Source organism: Piliocolobus tephrosceles, chromosome 3 (genome assembly GCF_002776525.5).
Source record: "Piliocolobus tephrosceles isolate RC106 chromosome 3, ASM277652v3, whole genome shotgun sequence".
In the NCBI taxonomy this organism is placed as follows: Eukaryota; Metazoa; Chordata; class Mammalia; order Primates; family Cercopithecidae; genus Piliocolobus; species Piliocolobus tephrosceles.
Window position 1 is genome coordinate 89988580 of NC_045436.1, and position 23482 is coordinate 90012061.

The 23482-nt window shown below is 38.3% G+C and overlaps 1 protein-coding gene across 1 annotated transcript in view; it reads right to left on the minus strand.

The window, feature by feature from the left end:
• Positions 1-23482, minus strand: part of ELOVL6 (ELOVL fatty acid elongase 6) — a 145191-nt gene that overhangs the window by 42040 nt on the left and 79669 nt on the right. The window contains exon 2 of the mRNA XM_023219940.2: positions 7144-7275. Coding sequence (XP_023075708.1) covers positions 7144-7275 — 132 coding nt within the window. The remainder of the gene's footprint in view (positions 1-7143; positions 7276-23482) is intronic.

Here is a 23482-nt window from a genome sequence, read left to right on the forward strand (position 1 = left end):
CCAAATGTCATTAACTGCATTCAACTTTGCTTTTTTATAGCCGTTCTTTTGATCAAATATCTATTTTTCCCTGGTTTGACCTTTTTGTAATAACATGTTGTAACATGTTACTACATGTAATGAAATGTTACAAAAGGAATTGAAGCCCCCTTTGGACTGTCTCTAGCCCTATTTCTCTCCCTCCCTTCCCCCAAACAGAGATACTTAGTATCCTGAGGTTTTCATGCATATTTTAATGCTTTTACGACATATATATTCATAAATGTAGTATTAACGAGTTTTTAAAATTTTCATAAATGGTATTACACTTCCAGGATTATTTCCCAGCTTGCTTTTATATTACTCAGCATTATGCTTTCCAAAGGCATCTTTTGTTTGTTACTTTTGTACTTTTGGTGTTACATTTAAAAATCCGACATTTATAATGTGTTTTTCATAAAATAGGAGCTTTCGTCCTATGACACTTAAAGCTTATAGATCCATTTACTTTTTATAAATAATATCACTGCAATCATTGTCATTATTGTTTTTGTGGATTAAAATGGGCTACTTCTGGCAACCATAGGAATAAAAACTAAGACACTTATGAGGGGCTTATGCACAAACCGATTTCATTGTTCTAAAACTTGTCATTTTAATTGTACCATCATTTTATAGGTCAATCATGTCCTCACTCCTTCCATATGGGTTACAAACTGTCAGGTATTTTTTACTTGAACAGCTTCATTTAGTTTTATTATATACTTGTTGGCTTTAGAAATAAGGTAATTGCCAATAATTCTTCAGATATTAGACACTGAATTTGTCTATAAAATTGGGGGAAACAGAACTTGAATGATTTGGTTAAATACCATTTATCTACTGCTTGCACTGTTAAACAGACTTTTCTGCAAGGTTCCTATGCTATATTTAAGCACTTTGTTCATAAAAATCCCACAAAAGAAAAAAAAGAATAATTTTCTACTAATCTTGAATATATTTCATACTTAAGCCAGAGGTAAAATTTAATAACAAAATGAAAATGTAGCCAGGAAATTACAATGAGGTTCAACAGGAAAAATTGCTGGTTAATAGGCGAGATGTCAAACTAGAAAATGTAGAACATCTGGATTTGTGCAAATCATGCATAAACAATTGAGGCCAGAGTAATCACCAGGAAACAGGAGTAAACAAAGGTGAAGCAACTGTGATATTGGCACCTATAAATTTGTAACATCAAGTAATTATCTTTTTATAATGTACACTGACTAGACATCCTGCTTTGATCTGTGTTGCGTCAAGAACCTCAAAGATGGCTTCTTGGAACTCCTTATGCTGCTGATGAAAAGAAAACACTGCCAGACAGGTTAACTGGTAGAGGCTCTTTGAATCAGAAGCAAACACATCTGGACCCAATCTAGAAGGATGAAAAGCTTTTTCAAATCAATTGTAGTAACCCAGCTGACATATCATAGCAACACGATTAAATGACTCAGGAGTGTCTGGAAGAACAGGGGATAAGTACCTTGAAGTATCTGATGCTCTGTTGCCATATCAAAGTTTGGTAACCTAGCCAAATCTAACTTCTCTGCCACCAGGAACAATCTCATCTAAAAGTTTTACTGATTCACATAACCAGAATTTTTCTCAGCATTTACCCTAAGGAAATGTTCAAACTTTACCCATGGATAAATGCCACATAAAATTATCTTATCAAATAAAGAAATGCCTGTCCTTGGGTTAGGTGGGATGTAAGTGGAAGTTGGTCACTGTGCCATCATCCCGGCCATATTTGCAAAGACTGACACCAGAACCTGGTGCTTTGATTCTGAAAAGGGAGCCTGGAGGAATCATGAGGAGAGATTGTCAGGGGAACCCAGAGAAATGTTCCTCAAATTAAATGATCTATTGTAGGCCTAAGGAAAACTCAGCTGGCCATACTTTATCTACTCTATCAAAACTTATGATAGGTTTCAATAAAGTACACTGAATACCACCTGAATGAAGACTTCTGTCTCCATGAAGACTGCTTCAGTCAACCCCCAAAAATAAAGAGAAAAACTGCAGGCAATTCTTGCAAACAATACTAAAACCCCATCACTTTTTGAAATAGACTGGTTTGAAGAGGTTTCTTTTGTTTGTCTTTTTAAGTATGCAGCAGATATGATTTAATTCCCACAATGGTGTCTCAGTTCATGAGTAAACAGTGTATGGCACCTGGAAATTAAGCATAACTGGGTCCCTGGCTGCTGTTAAGAGCTAACAGGCAACCTTGAGGACTTGAGGAAAAGCAATTATTCCTAAGCAGTAAAATACACAAAAATTCCTCTTTTCAGTGATTTTCCAAAAGAAAAATTTACTTCTTCTGAAATGTTTGGTTCTTTCTCTTTCCTTCATTTTCCAAATTGATGGCATCTTATGCTACAGTGGCAAAGGACGGGGAAATGGAGTGGGTGATAGGCCCTTGGGCCATCACCTCATTGCAGACCATCTCATAGAAGAACTATCTCTGTCTCCTGAGCAAGGAATGTCTATACTTTTGTCATTAGACAATATTTGAAAATGCATGAATTATAGTGTAAGAGCCACTCAAAACTTTCTACAAAAATATATCCTTTATAAAAATGAAATTTTCATTTATGATCAAAATAGGAAATTTCTTAACACTCATTAAAACAACTGTCAGTGAAAAGCAGTTTTTTTGTTTGTTTCTTTTTGAGACAGTCTTGCTCTGTTGCCCAAGCTGGAGTGCAGTGGCACAATCTCGGCTCACTGCAACCTCCACCTCCAGGTGATTCAAATGATTCTCCTGCCTCAGCTTCCCGAGTAGCTGGGATTACAGGCACATGCCACCACGCCTGGCTAATTTTTGTATTTTTAGTAGAGACGGGGTTTCACCATGTTGGCCAGGCTAGTCTCAGACTCCTGACCTCAGGTGATCTGCCTGCCTTGGCCTCCCAAAGTGCTAGGATTACAGGTATGAGCCACCATGCCTGGCCAGAAGAGCATGTTTTTGATGAATGTTTTATATCAACTTTATGAAATATTTGGATTTCAAAAAAACTACTCGAAATTCTACAGAATTGTGTAGGGGATTAGATATGAATGTATGTATATTTTAGGAAATGTGTTAAATGCAGAAAAACACAAATAATAATAAATGGCCAATATGCAAAATTAAGAGTTGTCCACATTATTATACTTGCTTCATTTGTTCTGAATAACACATCACAAAAAAATAAATCTTTTTAACTTCTAAATTGCCAGTCCACTACAATCAACCTCTACAAATGCTGAAATTTTTTATTTATCCATTTATTCATTTATTTTTTGAGACAGGGTCGCTCTGCTACCCAGGTTTGAGTTCAGTGGTGCTATAATGGCTCAATGCAGCCTCAGCCTCCCCAGGCTCAGGTGACCCTCCCACCTCAGCCTCCCAGGTAGCTGGGACTGCAGGTGCACGACACCATGCTTGGCTAATTTTTGTACTTTTTGTAGAGATGGGGTTTTGCCATGTTGCCCAGGCTGGTCTTATTTTCTAATAAATCATAGGAATTTAATAAATAAGATGTCTTATCGGCTTCCCCCCCAAAAAAAGTAAAAAAATTGAGTTTATTTTCTTCTAGTATCTCTATATTTTTATATTAAAAATATCATTCTGTAGTCAGACTTTTTACTTCCATGCACTGTTGACTAGCATTCTTTAAGCATAGAGAAATCTCAATATGTTCTTCCAAACACAGAAGCATAGAATTCCCTTATCAGTGTTTCCCAAATTCTGGCTTAAAAATATTAAGATCCATTGTTTAAAACCTTAGAATGTAGATACTTGGATTTTTCTATATAGTTCTGGATTTTTAAATTTTATACAAAACGTGGCTCTGAAGAAAATAAAATAACAGAATCCGTTAAATGAAAGAGAACACAGTAAGTTGTCAGTCTAAAAAGGATAAAGTATCACTACTGACTTCTGCATGTGCATTGCAGGATAAAGTAAATGTGGAGTTACTGGCCAACATCGGGCACTTGGATTTTTGGCCTGAGAGGAAAGAGAAATAAAAGTTAAGTCATAAGAATGGTAAAGATTGTTTGGGACCAGCTCGGGCAACACAGTGAAACTCCATCTCTACCAAAAAAATATAAAAACTAGCTGGCTGTGGTGGTACATGCCTGTAGTCCCAGCTACATGGGAGGCTAAGGTAGGAGGATCACCTGAGGCTGGAGAGGTTGAGGCTGTAGGGAGCCGTGATTGTGCCACTGCATTTCAGCCTGGGTGACAGAGTGAGGTCTTGTCTCCATAAAAAAAAAAAAAAAAAAAAAAAAAAAAGATAATAGATTATATATGTATATTCTACCTCAATTAGTAAATTTCCACTTCTGGCTTCTTTAAAGACTTAAATATAAGAACTTACTTAGCACCAACAACCACCTTTAGTACCCAGATAGTGGTTTCTAAATATTTTCTCCTCTCTACCATAGGAATTAGGGCTCTGATATGGTTTGGCTGGGTCCCCACCAAAATCTCAACTTGAATTGTATCTCCCAGAATTCCCACGTACTGTGGGAGGGACCGAGCCGGGGGCGGGAGAGGTGGGGGGGTGGTGGTAATTGAATCATAGGGGCCGGTCTTTCCTATGCTATTCTCGTGATAGTGACTAAGTCTCTCGAGATCTGACGGGTTTATCAGGGGTTTCCGCTTTTGCTTCCTCATTTTCTCTTTCCTCTACCAGGTAAGAAGTGCCTTATGCCTCTTGCCATGATTGTGAGGGCTCCACAGTCATGTGGAACTGTAAGTCCAATTAAACCCTCTCTTTCTTCCCAGTTTCGGGTATGTCTTTTATCAGCAGCATGAAAACGATCTAATACAGGCTCTTTGGAGAAATGGCTGATTACAGTTCTGGACAAGAAATATACAACATGCCTGGCCCGGAATACCTTGTAATTAAAGAAAAAAAATCAAACTATCACCATCTAATGGAATAGCAGTGGACTTAAAACACATCAAAATCATGTATCAAAATCAGTGGCACATAAAAAAGTACACATCCATAAGTTTATGATGATTCTTAAGAAAACAAATCTTACTGTTTACATGCTAGCTAACTTAAAAAAAAAAAAAAAAAAAAAACCTGAGGAATATAGACAAAGAATCAAGCATTTATCCTAATCTTTGCTATAATAACTGTATATACCTCAAGATAACCAAATAGTTGATAAAGGCAAGTTGTTTCTTACAGAAAACCTCTTCAAATATTAAACCTGAATGTAATAAACCTTCTAGATCTAACTACAACTTATAAGAAATAGAAGGTACAGAAAAATGGAATCAAGCAAAATCCAGGCCAGAGGAAACACTATGGGGTAAACTATCTGGTTTCTTCAAAGGATGAATCATAAGGAAAAAGAGAGGAAATCTATAAGTCAAAAGATATCAGTTAATGGAAATGTAAAGGTCTCATTTTGATCCAGGTTCTTAAAAATAAACTGTAAAACAGGAATCATTTATGAGACAACTAAAGAAATTTGAAATTTAATGAGAACAAATTATTTAGGTGAGATCATAATACTGTGTTTGTTTTCAAAGAGTACTTAACCTTTAGCCATGGTATGATTTCAATAAGAATTATTTCAGCCTCTATTAATAATTCCAAATAATTTGGGGATGAGAAACAAGGTGAGCAAGATTAAATGAAGTAAATCAGCCAAGTGTTGACAATTGTTTAACCAAGGTAAGGGGTGCAGGGGAATCACTGTACTTTTTTTCTCTGCTTACAAGTGTTAAAATTTAAAATAACAAAAGATAAAGGTTCAGGGAATATTGAAAAATCAGTAAAATGGTGAAAGGCTTCATTAGGATAGAGAGAAATTCCCTACAAATATCAAAATACTTTAGGTGAGGCATATCTGTCAAACTTAAATGTAAATAAAAATGAAAAGACTTCTTTATATTGTAGAGAATCATGACCTGATACAGATTTAACTGGAAGGAGATTTTAGTGACAGATCCAAATCATGAGTACTTCAAACTTAGGGCCTTACAAATTGCACTGAAATAAAAAGTATATTCAGCAGTGGTGAGCAAGTGGGTGTTTTAGATGGAGGGATCCAACATTATGGAAAGGCACAAATCATGAGTTTAATGGAAGTACTCTTCCTGCTCAGTCATTTTTAATAAGCTTTAAGTGACTAATGAAGCTTTAATGATAACATCCAGTTCTGCTTAGAAGTGGAACAGTTAATATATGATATGAAAAAATACAAATGAGTATTTATAAATATGAAAATGAATAGTTTTGTGTTTCATAGTATATGTACATTTACTCCCCTCCTGTTCCTCCCCAAGCCTAGTTATAAACTTGCTGGTTTTGACAAGCAAAACACAAATAGAACAGGTGCCTTTGTTAGCACTCTAGGTAAATCCTGGCACTTGCTTGGACACCAGCTGGGTGCTAATTAGTCTTGTGATTGCCTAAATCACAAAATAATACAAGACTGGAAATGCTCCTGAAAGCTTCTGGAGGAATGAGTCTGCACACTGGCTGACAAATGCCCTGGAGAGAACAGGCCTTGTCCTGACAGCCTCTGTGTTGAGTTCTTTCACGTTTATGAAGCTAGAGCTGACTACATAAGCACATGCCTGCAAGTCAGTTCAGGGAATGTGGGTGGAGGGTGCTTTTGAAGATGCAGAGCAAAAGCATTCTCTGGTCTATCAGTACTGACACAGATGTCCAGTGTCTGGTCTACGTCTAAGTGTCATCTTTTGATTAAGTGTTAGCAATAGCACACCCAGGGTATTTGAACCCTATTCTCCAATAGACTTCAACAGGTTACTTGTGTGCCTTCCCATTTAACCTTTCATCTATATTTAGCCAATAACACTAATGAATTACTGTACTGCTTCTCATCCTAACAGATGAATCAGATTACTGCATGGCCAATTTGGACAGGACAAGAGATGGCCTGACAATTCTCAAAATATACAAGTTTGGGTACATCATGGCAAATGGTTGCAGTGCAGGCTTTCTTTCTGAACACTTTATTTTATGTCCTCCTCATACTCAATAATCAAAAATATCAGATTTAAAATCAAATGCTCAATCATTGCATTCTTTCAGCAAATGATAAAATGGATACATTTTATTAGAAAAATGAAAAAAAACCTACCTGAAGACTGCAAGGGTCAGAGACCAGAGCACTAATGGCTTCCTCAGTTCAAACTTTGCTCGTTTGTTCATTAGGTGCCGACCACCGAATATAAAGGCAGCATACAGAGCAGAAAACAGGAAAGATTTCTTCCTGCAAACAAGCAAACAAAATCTTTAAGATATTTTTAGTCATTAGGAAACATCAAATTTTGTACCAGTTCTTCTCTTGTTAAGCATTGAAAAAATATTCTTGAGAATATTCCTGCTTCACTGAAGAGGGAGTCTAGTCCACGTGGCAAACTGGTGCTCTGTTGAAATCTCCCTTGACAAATCAGGTCTTCCAGCAGTTTAACCAACATATTAAGTATCACGTCAGAATAGACATATTTCCTTTGTAGGCTCTATGACTGAAATTTCAACAACATAGCATTGAAGTACAAAAAGTAGCCTTTTCACTGAGAGAAATAACTTTATTCTTTAGAGTTTGTTGAGCCAATTTAGATACATACATGAATTTTAAAAAAGTGTTTTTATTGGAACTATTTGGTGACATGGTTGTGTCTTGGAACAAGATAGACATTTAAAATTTTATCTTGGGTGGGCGTGGTGGCTCATGCCTGTTATCCCAGCACTTTGGGAGGTCGAGGTGGGTGGATCACTTCAGGCCAGGAGTTTGAGACCAGACTGGCCAACATGGTAAAACTCCCTGTCTATTAAAAATAAAAAATGTAGCCAGGCATAGTGGTAGGCACCTGTTATCTTAGCTACTCGGGAGGCTGAGGCAGGAGAATCGCTTGAACCCAGAAGGCAGAGGTTGCAATGAGCTGCGATTTTTGAGACTCCCTCTCAAAAAGGCAAAAGAATAAAAGAATGGTTACTCCATAGGCAGAGCAGCCCTGAGGACTGCTGGCTGGCTATTTTTATGGGTTTTTAAATTACATGCTAAATAAGGGGTGGATTATTCATGAGTGTGCTGGGGAAAGGGGCGGGGATTTCCCCAGGAACAGAACTGAGGGTTCCTTCCATTTTTAGAATGTATACTCTACCATGGCATTTGTAAATTGTCATGGTATTGATGGGAGTGTCTTTTAGCATGCTAATGCATTATAATTAGCATATAATAAGCAGTGAGGATGATCAGAGGTCACTTTTGTTACCATCTTGGTTTGGGTTAAGCCAGCTGCTTAACCGTATCCTGTTTTATCAGCAGGGTCTTTGTGATCTTGTGATCTTGTGCCAACCTCCTATATTAGCCTGTGACTAAGAATTCCTAACCTCCTGGGAATGCAGCCCAGTAGGTCTCAGACTCATTTTACTTAGCCCCTATTCAAGATAAAGTCACTCTAGTTCAAATGCCTCTGATAACAGTACTGATAATGTCAAAAAATAAATTCAAAAGCAAAAATCAACAAACTTCTATAACAGAACTATGATTCGACAGAAAGCAACAGAAACCTTATAAATAATTTAAACAGTTGAGCATGTTTCCTGAGAAAGCAATGTTTCTCTTAAAATGGGTCTTTCCTATTCAATTAGATCAATAAGGAAAGGGTTGAGAATAAGTTAGAAAACATAATATCAAAAGCAAAATGTGTTCACCTAAAGAGTATTATTTGTAAAATGCTTCATGTTTTCTCCCTTCATGCTGACATATAATGCTGACTCATAAGGGACCTTGCTATTTACACAAAGCAGCATTCCTATGTAAATGAATGCAAGTGACCTACTTAGTGAATACCAAATAACTCAATGATTCCAGAAATCAACCCAGAAGTAAAAGTTGAATAAATCACTTTCACTGAGGTTTACAGACTCTTCTCTTGGGCACACAAGACCTGGAACATAGTAGGTGCTTAATAAATATCTGTTGAATGAACATGGTCTTGTCAAATTTTCTGATGGGGAAAATAATTAGGCATGTGTGTACAGTAAACAGGCAGTAAACACAAAGTTGTACTTTCCCTGTAATAATAACTAAAGAGTCAAATATTCAGAAAAATATCGATACATTTTCTTCCCCTAGAAAGACACTGATTATTTCTATACTTCAATGAAAAGTGGAAAAGTGAGACAATTTTGTGGAAACTTTAACTATTGGACATTTCAGGAAGAAAGTACTTTTGGCCATAAATTATATATATTGCTTTATTTCTCCTCTGGAAATTGCAAGGGCATGGAATTAAATTACTTAAGAGTCACAATCGCCATTTTTGTTTATGCACATATAAGCAAAGACTAAAGAAAAATAAAGTTCTACCAAGTTAATGTAGGCGATAGTAATATGAAAAAGTATATACTTTTTTCTAATTTATAAAGGTAATAAGTGACAATAATCACATATTATGATTTAATAATATGTGATTATTAGAGTGATTCCTATGGGTAAACATAATGCCAAAAAGCTTTACCATTTAATCCTCATGGTGCAGGTAAAGTATTATCTTTATTTCATAGATAAACAGGCTTAGAGGAAAAGTAGGCCTAGATTTTCCTGTTCTTGTGGTAAACTTTCAGAAGAAAAAGGGGTACTTGATGTGTTATCTTATGAGCTGTGAAAATTCCTTAAGCTCTCCTGTTGAATTACATAATCATTGCATAATGTGTAGAACATTGTGTAACTGTGAAAAGATGAAGAATTTCCCATCTTCATGTTTCTACTGTCATATTTTCTGAGCCTGGGAAACTTTCATCCAAACCCTCTGCTTCTTTGAGAACAGAAATTAATTATACATATACCATTGAAGACATTTCCTTAAAATTATTATTTATCTTACCCATTCAACATACTTGAGATTCTGATTTTTGCCGTATTAACTGTATTACTTGTAATCATAAACAAACCAAGTTAAATGAATGTCTTCATACAATCCTATCATTCTAGCCATAAAGGGAAAAGGAATGCCTCAAGAACCAAGAAAAGAATAAAAAATCTTCCCTATGTATTTTTTCTCTACTTTCCTCACTTCTAAAATGAGAATTAGTCCTAATGCACTGCTCACATCCCAGCAAGGGCCATTCACTTTTCCACATAATTTTTAGAGCTCTCTACAAAGCAGTTCAACAGCTAAGGCAATGAAGTCAGTCAGTACAGAATCATAGAACTTGATAATCGCAAGGAACCTTAGAGGTGGAGCCCAATTTCCTCCTTCAACAGAAGAGATAATAGGGAACCTGATGATAGTAGTCACTCACAGTCACACAGCTGCACACTGTACACTGCTCAAGACTATCCAACATTGTCATGGCTGTGGTCAAGCAGGTAGGTAAACACAAAATAATTGTATAAGCTGTATCTGGGTTACAGGTAGTTAACGGGAATCGGTTTAAGTGCTGTGATCAAAGTAAGTTGTTCATTGCATGCACAGAAATCTTTTACTGTGGTGAAATTCAAATCCTTTGGGTTAGTTTAGAATTAAACCTAAGCATCTGCTAGAAGTGGGAGTTGCCTAAGGAAGCATTAACACTTACCTCTTTAACTGAGTTATTTATGGTTGAATGTACTATTAGTTTTCCATACTGCTTAGAAGAAAAGATTTTCTTTAATGAACAGAGCAATTTTAATGAATTAAAATTGCCTTTCCTTTCTGGCATCTCTCCAGTAAAGTTCAATTGTATTCAAGATGATTAATGGTTTGCCACTAGCCCACGTAGTTTTTAATGTGGATAGATTGCTTTCCTAATGGTTCAGTGGTAATACTTCGTATACTGGCAGGCCTCCATACTTGGGTATAATGGTAACACTATACTGTTTTATTATCAGATAATTAGTCATTTTGAGATAGCATGGACTCTTCTCGTTTAATAAATTTTAAATGTGCATCATATAGCACAACCCGTAATTATAGATACTTAATAAGTACTTTTCAGCATGATGATTTGGGAGTTATGATTACCAGGTAACCAACCAAATAAAGAACCCAAATGATATACTGATGTGCTCTAATTCTGTCAAGCTTATATTTATCCTTTTTACCCTTCTATTTCTGTCATCAAGATGAACAATGGAAATTATTGCATAATTAATACAAATGAATAGTGGATTTATCCTTAGAAATCTGAATTTCTCTATCATACTGTCTTGTCCCAAAACATTCCTAGGACATGCTTTTTTGATTCTTACCAGAGTAGCTGAGCAAGTTCTCACTTATGATTTGTATTTATTGCTCTACCCATTAACATTTCTGAAACAGCATGCATAAATTGAAATATGTTTTTTTAAACTCATGGGACTTCACTGAAACCAGTGCTTAGCTTGAGTCTCCTTAGCATTCACATCAAAATTTCTGTACCTCAAGAGTCAAACTAGTTTATTTGCTAATGAAGAAATGTTTGTGTGGGCAGTATTTCAACATAGGATAATTGCTAATGAACAGCTTGGGAAGCTGAACTGAGCTCCCTCCTGGCTCTTTCATGTCGTATCTACATGGTCTTCATTATGACTATTGTACACATGTGAGGTACAAGGAGTTGGGAAAGTAAAAAGCAGTGAGGGAAAAAAGAAAAGGGCACTGCCCAGTTCAGCTGATACCTATCTACCTAGCATAGAAAAAGTTTTCATGTTCTAAGATGAAGAGTCGGACGCTGAGACAGAATGCCAACTGGTGCACCCCCGTCCTCTTTTAAGAGTCCTCTTGAGTTGCTGACTCAAGTCAGGAAACAACTTATGGTTCTGAAAGTGATTTTAAGGATACAAATAAAGTAGGGACCCAGAGACTAGAGGAAATAACACTACTTTTTGCCAATATGACATTTCGTGTATGTCTATGGTGGTGATAATTTGATAAGAATATTAAAATAAGATTATCTTGAGAGGGATCCTGAGGTTTCTTAAAGTCCTACCCAGGGCTGAATTCTGTCACATTCTTAAGGATTCTGCAAGACTTCATATAGGCTTTTTTTTACATTAAAAATATGGAAATTTTTCAGCAGTTTTTTTTTTTTTTTTTTTTTGAGGCAAGGTCTCATTCTGTTGTCTAGGCTGGAGTGTAGTGGTATGATCATGGCTCACTGCAGCCTCAACCTCCTGGGCTCAAGCGATCTTCCCACTTCAGCCTCCTGGGTAGCTCGCACTACAGGTGTGCCTAATTCTTTCAATTTTTTTTGCGGAGATGGGGTCCCAGTATGTTGGCCAGACTGGTCCCCAACTCCTGGACTGAAGCAATCCTCCTGCCTCAGTCTCCCAAAGAGCTGGGATTACAGATGTAAGCCACCACTCCTGGCCAGGAGGTTTTATTCATAAGTAAATTAACTATATATGCCCAGAAATTCTGACAAACAATAATTTTGTGAATAATCGTGAAAATATGCCCATAATTGACACAAATAAAAAGTGGCTTTATAATTACAAGACAAAGCTATAACTAAGGTAAAGGGTTCCTTATTCTTATTCCACTCTGTTGTGTATGACCAAGGAAACCAAATAAGGTGTGATTTCCAAGCTGCTTTGAGTTGTAAGCACTTCTTTCCCTTTTTGCCTCACCCTCCAGATACTAATTCAGAGATCACAGGTTCTCCTTATCTATTTTTTTTTAAAGGTGCGAGAACTAGTTTTTAGTTTTTCTATCCTTGAAGTAGGCCATAATCAAAGTAGAGTTACATTTAGTACACTAGATTCAATAGCATGGCTACACATCCCTTTCCAGGAAAGTATACCCCTCTTAGAAGCAGAGTGGACATAGAAATTCCTTGTATACATCTGTAAACTTATCTTTTTCCTCCCTGTCACCTTTTTAAAAATCTTGGTGCATTCTGTTTTTGTATTACAACTGGAAATAAGATTTTGGGGGAGAAAATACTTTCAAAATGTTAAAACAAAAACCTGCACATCTAAAAATAATCTTTAATACTTAAATTGGCAGGATATCAATTCCCTTTGTTTCCTTAGAATTCCTTTTTTTTTTTTTTTTGAGACGGAGTCTTGCTCTGTCTCCCAGGCTGGAGTGCGGTGGCCGGATCTCGGCTCACTACAAGCTCCGCCTCCCAGGTTTACGCCATTCTCCTGCCTCAGCCTCCCGAGTAGCTGGGACTACAGGCGCCAACCACCTCGCCCGGCTAGTTTTTTTTGTATTTTTTTAGTAGAGACGGGGTTTCACCGTGTTAGCCAGGATGGTCTCGATCTCCTGACCTCGTGATCCGCTCGCCTCGGCCTCTCAAAGTGCTGGGATTACAGGCTTGAGCCACCGTGCCCGGCCCTTTTTTTTTTTTTTTTTAGTAGCTGATGAAAATGTTGATATCCACCCATCCATTCAAAATTCAATAAACCTTTTAGGTTTTTTTTTCCTTCTGTTAAGTTTAAGCCATGGCCAAGAAAATTTAATAAACTTATTGTATTCCTTTGCAGTATGGTTAGTATGACATTGAATGAAAAAAGGATCCTTATATGAGAGTAAATTCTGCCTCTGCTAATCTAGTTAGAAAAATTTACATGATAACACATGGTTACACGGGGGGTCAGTAGCAAATGTGTGTTACAGATTATGTTTTATAAAGAGCTAAGGAAGGAGATTATTGTCATGAGAAAATGCTGTGGAAGATTTAAGAGTGGACCCTGAAGGCTTTGGATGGATGGGCAAAGGGCAAGTAGCAATAGGCAGTGGAGTTAGGTGTGAGCTAAAGCGGGAGTCTGTCATACCAGATGCTGCGGGTTGGGTATGGCAGAAAGCTTGTTGGGAGATGCAGGCTAAAGTCGGATTGTGTGACGCTCTGAAAACAGCAGAGTTCAGGCTGTATCTGCACCTCAAGTTTGCAGTAAGTTGTGAGGCAAACTCAGTGCTCAGTAATTTGTTACTAATAGTTAAAGTACAGGACTGAAATGCATGGCTTAATTTTCCTTTCTTTTTCTTCTAAATAAACAATAAACTAAATCACACATATCCCATCATGTCCCATGGGTGAGAAATGGGGAAGTAATAACTTGTGCCCCCAGAAAAATGGATACAGAACTGCTGGATGAAGTCATGAAGGGCACTGAAAGTCTTTGAGCTGGGAAGGAAGACAGAATTTAAAAAGATGTTCACAGAGAAACTTGGTATGCATTATTTGTACCCCAGAGGGCAGATGTGGCAAAAGTTGAATTCCAGATCTCTCCATCAATGCACTGAAGTGTGTGTGTGAACTGCGGCTCTTCACAGGAATCATCAGATGGGATCACCTTTAGGAATGAATATGCTCCTGTTCATAGTAAAACATAGCAAACTGCTAGGCTAATCACAGCATTATTTCAGTAGAGTTGATGTTTGCGGCTCAGAGAATTGTCAGTTTCAATCCTAAAGCGTTGCATCTTAGGTACAAGAATATTTTTTGTTTCAATAGATGAGGCCCTATAAAACTGATCAGAAAAATCAGTACTGAAGTTAGAACCAAAGACTGTAGACTGTCCCTGCTACTCTAGTTAGCAAAATCAAAGAATTAAAATTCGGGCTGAGTATGGTGGCTCATGCCTGTAATCCCAACACTTCGCGAGACTGAGGAGGGTGGATCACTTGAGGTCAAGACCAGCCTGGACAACATGGTGAAACCCCCTCTTTACTAAAAATACAAAAAATTAGCTGGGTGTAGTGGTACATGCTTGTAATCCCAGCTATTCAGGAGCCTAAGGCAGGAGAATCTCTTGAACCTGGGAGGCAGAGGTTGCAGTGGGCCGAAATCTCACCATTGCACTCCAGCCTGGGCAACAAAGCAAGACTCCATCTCAAAAACAAAAACAAAAGAATTAAAATCCATTCAATTTTTTATCTCTTTAGAGTAAAGCTTGCCATCACCCCCAAATCAAAACCTGGCAGAAAACATATCAGTGACTGGGCATGGTGGCTCACGCCTATAATCCCAACGCTTTGGGAGGGCAAGGCGGGAGTATTACCTGTCCCAGGAGTTTGAGACCAGCCTGGGTAACACACTGAGACCCCATCTCTACAAAAAAATTAAAAATTAGTCTGGGTGGTGGTGCGTGCCTGTAGTCCCAGCTACTTGGGAGACTGGGGTGGGAGGACTGTTTGAGCCTGGGAGGTTGCAGCTGCAGTGAGCATGGCTGCCCCACTGCACTCCAGCCTGGGCAACAGAGTGAGACCCTGTCTCAAAAAAAAACCAAAACCAAAAAAAGTCAGTGGTCTTATTTAGACAAATCTCCCATCCCCAAGTGAAAGCAAACTAAAAATGATCTCTATGATGAAAAAATAATTTCTAGTTTGTTTGGTTTGAGAGTATTGTTACAGATGAGAATTTCCAGTAACAATCTAGTCATAGTAAAACAAAACTCTCGTGGCCATTTAAAACAGTAATTTCTGAATAAGAGAGGCAGCATGTAGAAATAGAATTCAGAAGGTGGTTTTAGCAGCAATTCAATTTCATTGCACCAGTTTTCTTGATCAAATACTCTTCATTTTAAGAAAAAGGCATCATATGAATTTCCAGTGAGGCAATGTTCACTTGTTAAATTATTTCAAAATATAATAATGATGAGCCAGGCCTAATGGCATCTGCCTGTAGTCCCAGCTACTCAGGAGACTGAGGTGGGAGAGGCCCTTGAGCTTGAGAGATCGAAGCTAGCCTAAGCAACATAACGAGACCCCATCTCTTGAAAATGAAAAAAGGTGTAACAATGGTAATATAAAAAGTGTACTATAATTCTGAAATGCCTCCTATTAAATAACAGTAGCTGAGTGACTCTCCTGTCACCAAACTAAACTTTATCTCTTATAGCCTTAAAAATCTATAATATAAATGAAGCATCAGTCATTTATTTTCCTAAATGTAAAATTTTCTTGGGCCTGAAGTAACACAAGTACAGTTATGGGCTATGTCAGTCAGAGCTGTAGGCTTTTTTTTTTTTTTTTAAATCTTCTTTTCCAGTCCAGTGGCCTAATGACCATAGACATATAGAATCTCAAGATTGGAATAGACCTTAGAGATCTAGTCTAAGCTTTTCAACTTAAGAATTCCTTGCTAAAAAATCCCTGGCTGATGGTCCTCTAATTTCTACTAAATGTAGAAATAATGACTGGAACCTTGAGGTCATTAGTTCCTGATCATATGGTACAGCTGGGCTTCTTTTAAAAACTGACCCAAATGCTGAAAGCCACTCATCTTTCCCCTATGGATGACCAACGCCCTTTCAAACAAACAGGCTACACTTAGTGTTCAATATAAAAATCTGTTTCCTGATTGTCTTTATCCTAAAGAAGCCTGGAATGTCTTATAACTAATAGACCTATCTGAGAACTGGAGGCTAAAACTAGAAGTGAAAAAACACTGTCAAAAGGAGATAATTATTCACAATGCATGGAAAACCGGATTTCAGGTTTATAAGATTAAGTCCAATTCAAACTGAAAATTTTCCTAGATTTAAATCAAAACCAAGAAAAATAACAGCTTGCACAATTATATAAACAAGCATAAACATATCCATGTTTGTGGGCACTTTCTCTGTACTCAAGGACTGACATTTATATCGAAAGAGAATCCATTTCTGTTGCAGGTTACCACTACCTTAATATTTATATAGGGTTTTCATTTCCACGAATCACCTCACAGACAACTGAAAATTCCAAAAGCTAGAAAATAAAATGAAGGGGAAAACATGGCATGTTTTCACGTTAACTATTGGATAAATAAATATACTCTTGTCACTAATGATTCCCTCAATATAAATTTTGAAAAGAAACTGGGGAAGCAATGAGAAAATATACCCCAAATACTATTTCTGGACTAGAGAAAATATCTCAGCAGTGATGATGATCTCATGGTTAGCTCATAAATTGATTTTGTCAGCAAAATTAAATGTACATAAGAAATTAAGCTTGAGAAAACTGGCAGTAATCAGAAGAAATATATTTTTAGTAATGAGTGAAAATGACTTAAACATTGTTTTTACTTAAGAGATTATCACCCTATTACCCAAGAATTCTGAATTTCATTTTGTTCTTAAAAATAATAATATAGGGCCAAGCATGATGGCTCATGCCTGTAATCCCAGCAATTCGGGAGGCCACGGTGGGAAGATGGCTTGAGGCCAGGAATCCAAGGCCAGCCTGGGTAATATGGTGAGAACCTGTCTCTACAAAAAAAACTTCCAAAAATAATAATATGGCAACATTGTGATTGGGGCTTTCATACTGCTCCTTCAAAATCTGAACTCTCATTCAGTGACATAAGAGGATAAAGTCTACAGACACTAGCTTTGAGAACTCCAATAATGAGGACAGCTACAACAAATTCTCACAAACTGAATGACTTCTAACACAAATGTATTATTTTAGAGTTCTGGAGGTTAGAAATTTGAAATGAGTCTTATGGAGCTAAAATCAGAGTCACCAGTGTTGCATTTCTTCTAGAGGCTCTATGGCAGAATCCATTTCCTTGTCTTTTCCAACATCTAGAGGCCACTTGACATTCCTTGGCTCATGGCTGCTTCCTTCTCCATCTTCAAAATGCATCATACTAAGCTGTTTCCGTGGTCACATCACTTTATCTGACTCTGATCCCCCTGACTCCCTGTTAAGAACCCTGTGAATATATTGGGCCCACCAGACAATCCAGGGCCACAGCCTAGAAGCTTCAATTTTAACAACCCATGTGATTAGATGTCCCCTACCCAAAGATATTCTGGAATAATCTCACCATCTCAAATTCCTCAACCTAATTGCATCCCTAATAGGTCCTCTGCTATATAAAGTAACATACTCACAGGTACCGGGGATTAAGATGTGCACATTTTTGAGGGACTGTTATTCTGTTTACCACATGGATTAAACTAAGTCGTAAGATCGAAAGCCATTCTTGTACTAAAACGCATAGGAGACCCCTACAGATGTAAATGTTTCATGTCTGTTCCTGGTTTGCCATCTCCAAAGCCAGGTTCTTCCCCTCAAGAAAGCATTTTAGAATCCAAAGGGTGAGAGTCACAGTTACGGAGATTGTCTTTAAGCAACTCATTAACATGTGACTCACAAATAGCACCTGAACTCTTAGTAGTAGTACATGACTTACTGTATCCTTTACACTGAACCAGGTACCTGTGTTCACAATTTCTAGTATAATACACAATTTACTAAAATTACTAATATGTATTCGATTTATTCTGACTGTCCGCAGTTCTAAATTGCCGTCTCTTAACACTCCTTTGCAACAACAGAAGTTACTTGGTTTGTAACCATTCTCTTAATCCCTATCTTAAAATATGTACTGCAGGCTACTTCAAGTATGTTTTCCTGTTTGTGGCAATGCAGTTGTTTTATCCTTCCTCTTTTTGGGGTTATGTCTATAAAGATAGGTTTCTACGCGGCAATGGTCAAGTATCAGTCTTCCACCCAGATGGCGCGCTCGTAGCAGCATTTGACACAGATGGCAACTCCTTTTCTGCAATGCTTCCTTTACTTCCTTCCTTTCTCACTATTTTCTCTTGCCTCTTCTCCAACTTCACCATCTATTCTTTTTCATTTTCCTTTGCTGCTTTCCCTTCATCTCCTCAATCCACAAACTCCGAAGATCCCCAGAATTCAATCTGTGGGCCTCTTCTCTTTTGCCCTCCACCATGGGTTCTCACGGAGGGGGATGATTTTGCCCTTCAGAGGATATTTTGAAATATCTGAAGACATTTTTGGTCTTTACAAGTGGAAGGGAGTTGGCTACTGGCAGGTGGTGTGTAGAGGCCCTGGATGCTACAAGACAGCCCTCTACAACCAAAATTATTCAGTCCCCCAAAAAGCCAATAGTGCTAAGGTTGAGGATCCTGAACAAGAGAAATATGGAGACAGAAATTAAGAAAAGAGAAACTGGAAAACTCAAGAGGGTATAGGCAAAACTGCTTCAAAAATATGTTCACTGACTGGGGTGATACCACTTATGCTTCAGACACACTCAGGCTGAATTGCTTCAAATTGATTCCAAGCACAGAGTAAATAAAGCAAGCTTCTTGTTTCAAGTGAGGAGTTCAATTTAAAACTGAAAACAAAATAACAACCAGTGAGTCAGTATATTACTCTCTTCACTGTTCTAGAATTAGGTTTACTTCTGACTACCATGTGCCATGTCCAGCTGCATCCTGAAGGCTGATAGATTCAATTCTTACAAATCTTCATCTGCTTCAGTGCCTCTCCTGCATGAAGCTCATCTAGAACTGCATTTAAAAATATATCTCCAGAGAGGAGAAAAAGGAATTTTTTTTTTTTTCTTTTTGAGACAAACTCTGACTCTGTCGCCCAGGCTGGAGTGCAGTGGTGAGATCTCAGCAACCTCCGCCTCCTGGGTTCAAGTAATTCTCCTGCCTCAGCCTCCCAAGTAGCAGGGACTATAGGAACACACCACCATGCCTGGCTAGTTTTGTATTTTTGGTGGACACAGGGTTTCACCATTTTGGCCAAGATGGTCTCAAACTCTTGACCTCAAGTGATCCACCCGCCTCAGCCTCCCAAAGTGCTGGGATTACAGGCGTGAGCCACCGTGCCTGGCCAGTAATCTTAAATGAATAGAACCAGACTTCATGGTAACTGCCAAGACACCACCCCCCTAACTCCACACAGAGTTCAAATTCTTCTTGAAGTAGAATTTTAGTTATTCCCGTCATCTCTGTTAACCACTTTTGTAAGATAATTCCATGATAACCAATATTAACTTCACCCAGGATGGGACAGTATTACCACTCTTCTACTGTGTTTCTACATTTTCAACTTTTTTAGATTCCACATATAAATGAAATCACACAATAACATTTCTTTTTATGCCTGGCTTACTTCACTTAGGATATCTTCCAGGTTTATCCATGTAGTCACAAATGATAGAATCTCTTTTTTAATGTGAAATAAAATTCCATTATATCACAATTTCTTTATCCATTCATCTGTTTACAGACACCTAGGTTGATTCCATATGTTGGCTGCTGAGAATAATGCTACAGTGAACATGGGGATACTCTCAAATTCAGTCTGAAAATTTGATATCACTAAAGTTTTCTATGACATACACTTTAAGAAATTGAGAGTAGGCCAGACGCAATGGCTCACGTCTGTAATCCCAACACTTTGAAAGGTTGTAGTGGGCAGATTGCTTGAGCTCAGGAGTTTGAGACCAGCCTGGGCAACCAAACCCCTTCTCTACAGTAAAAATTAGCCAGGCGTGGTGGTGGGTGTCTGTAGTCCCAGCCACTCGAGAGACAGAGGTAGGTGAATGGCTTTAGCCTGGGAGGTGGCAGAGGTTGCAGTAAGCTGTGATCATGCCACTGTCCTCCAGCCTGGGCCACAGAGGAAATTTCAAAGTAATTAACTAAAATTAATAAAAATTAAGAGTAGCAATAGCTCTATTTTCAGAAGTATTGGAATTGTAATAAAATAGGTGGTATTGGCCGAGTGCAGTGGGTCACGCCTGAAATCCCAGCACTTTGGGAGGCCGAGGCAGGTGAATCACTTGAACCCTACTGGTAGAGGTTGCAGCGAGCTGAGATTGCACCAATGCACTCTAACCTGGTGACAGAATGAGTCTCCATCTCAAAAGAAAAAAAGAAAAAAAAAAAAGGTGGTATCACATGATAAAGTATATCAATTGAGATGGACAAAATCAATTGCACTGTTTTCTAAATCTTCTAACAAAATATTAATCATCTTGATTAGCTACTCACAGGGCTTTGCTCCCCTAATTAATGTGCTGTGAGTCACTAATTCTCCTCTGAGGATTGTGCACAAAGCTAAACCAGTTCAACAGGAAACTGTGCTCCTGCTTGTGCCTGTCATCAGTTTCTATAGTGGGAAGCAGAGTAAAACTGGTCAGATAGTGTCCGGAGCTGGTTTAGGAGTCCTTTATAGCTTAGAAGACTTTTATCTATGTATCTTTTTACATCATTCCCCACAAAGACTTTCACTTTCTTTTTTTTCTTTGCCCCTTCACAGGTTGAAAGCCAAAAAAAAGAGGAAGAAAGACCTTTTGGGGAAAAATCTTAATGAAAAAAAAATCTCAAGATCCCTCAGAAAACAAGAAAATTAAGTCCATAGCTCCCATTTCTTCACAAAGTGAAAGGGAACTTTATTTATTACAAGTTTCTCTCTACTGCCAGGTTGTGAGACAGAAGAGTAATTTCTCCTTTATTTGCATGTCAGGTGAATTGCTGAATGTGACTATGGTATGGCTGGGATTTATCAAGCATGGATTCCCAGAAAGGAGAGTCTCAAAATCACAATGCCTACAGCATCCTTTTCTTCAGTTTCAAAAAGGAGGAAACATGCTTAGGGAGAGAAAAGTGTATGTGACTCAACATTCCTTTGAAAGGTTAATTTGTCTTCCCCTATTCCCAAAGCATGCCCTTTGAGAATGCATTTTGGGGAAATGTGTTCTTCAGATTGCTCATGCTGGCATGCACACACCGTGTGGATAGGTAGCAATCGCTCTGGATAGTAGACCCGAGCCTTTGCTTTTCTTGTCTTTTTTCTACTTTGCTTGTTTGTCAAGACTGATTTACTAACCACCAAGATTTGAGAGTCACAATATTTAGCTATGTTTACACAGAAAGGTTTCCTACCAAAAGAAAAAAAATAAGTAAAAAAATAGATTTGGCAAGTATTTACTCAAGATACTTCTTGAGTCTAAGGCCTTTTTTGATCATTTGAGGAATTCTAGATGTCTGAGTGTGATAACAACAGCTGAAAAGTATTACCGAATATCCATGGGTTGCAGCTCTTCACATAGGTCTCCTATGGGAACTTGATGCTCCATTATAGACAAACAGTTGGGTCCTGACTTCAAACTACTATGCATTGTTCCAGGCCATGAAATTAAAATGTGTTTCAATTTGGTCAAAATAGTAATTACTTTTTAAAAACTGTGCACTTACTATAGGTACTGTTCCACATGTTCTGAGCACTTGGGATTCAACCACTACCTTGTATACCAGGAATGTTACACTTCTCAGCTGGTTCTTTTCTTTGTTTTTGAAACAGAGTCTTGCTCTATTCCCCTCCTCCCCCACTGCCGGACCCGGCTGGAGTGCAGTGGAGCGATCTTGGCTCACTGCAACCTCTGCCTCCCGAGTTCAAGCGATTCTCAGGGCTTAGCCTCCCGAGTAGCTGGGATTACTGGCACCTGCCACCACGCCTGGCTAACTTTTGTGTTTTTAGTAGAGACAGGGTTTCACCATGTTGGCCAGGCTGGTCTCGAACTCCTGACCTCAGGTGATCCACCCACCTCAGCCTCCCAAAGTGCTGAGATTACAGGCCTGAGCCACCGCATCCAGCCTCAGTTGGTTCTTAACATAGTAGTTTTTACCATCTGGCTAACATGGTGAAACCCCGTCTCTACTAAAAATATAAAAAAATTAGCCAGGCGTGGTCGCGGGGGCCTGTAGTCCCAACTACTCGGGAGACTGAGGCAGGAGAATGGCATGAACCCGGGAGGCGGAGCTTGCAGTAAGCTGAGATCAGTAAGCTGAGATCACACCACTGCACTCCAGCCTGGGTGACATAGCAAGACTCTGTCTCAAAAAAAAAAAGTAGTAGTTTTTGTCATCCCTTTGTCCTCTTACACCCCATCACTATTTCTGCCAGTTAAACATATAAATCACTTACACTTGAAATTCACTTTGTCTCCAATAGAACATTCCTTTTTTTAGGTCACATTCATAAGGCTTAATTTTTGGACATAGAAATCTATAAGAAAGGTCTCCAGAGAGTACTTTCCAAAGTCACTACATGCTTGAAGTTGACTGCTCCTTTTCTACCTAGTGTTTGCCTACTTTGTTGTATACTGGCAGCCGTAACCCTTGACTGCTCAATGGCAGGACATGCTGTAAGAGCTTAGGCATACTACACAGTTGTTTTGTCTTTGTGGCTTCCCACTTAGACTGACTTATTCTGCATTTCCAGCTGTCCAAAAGGACAATGGCCCTTTGCTTCAGAATCCTAAAATCTGATATAGAAAAACTGTTGAGGATACAAGTGTGCAAGACTATATAAAAGGAAATGTAAACATTAAATTATGTGAAGTCAAGGTCATTATGTAGTATATAATCTTCACTATTAGTCAACTATCTTGTTTATTTAAAAATGAATGGCATTAATATTATATGGTAGATTCTAGGCTCTACAGACTGTAGGAATTTTAACAGATTTGGCATCATCTCTAAAATGTCCAAAATGCTTTCTTTTTTTGTCGTTTCTGTTTTGAAACACAGTCTGGCTGTGTTGCGCAGGCTGGAATGCAGTGGCACAATCTCAGCTCACTACAACCTCTGCCTCCTGGACTCAAGCCTTCCTCCCAAGTATCTGGGACTATAGGTGCATGCCACCACACCTGGCTAATTTTTGTGTGTTTTTGTAGAGATGAAGCTTCACCATGTTGCCCAGTCTGGTGTCAAACTCCTGAGCTCAAGCAATTCCACCCAC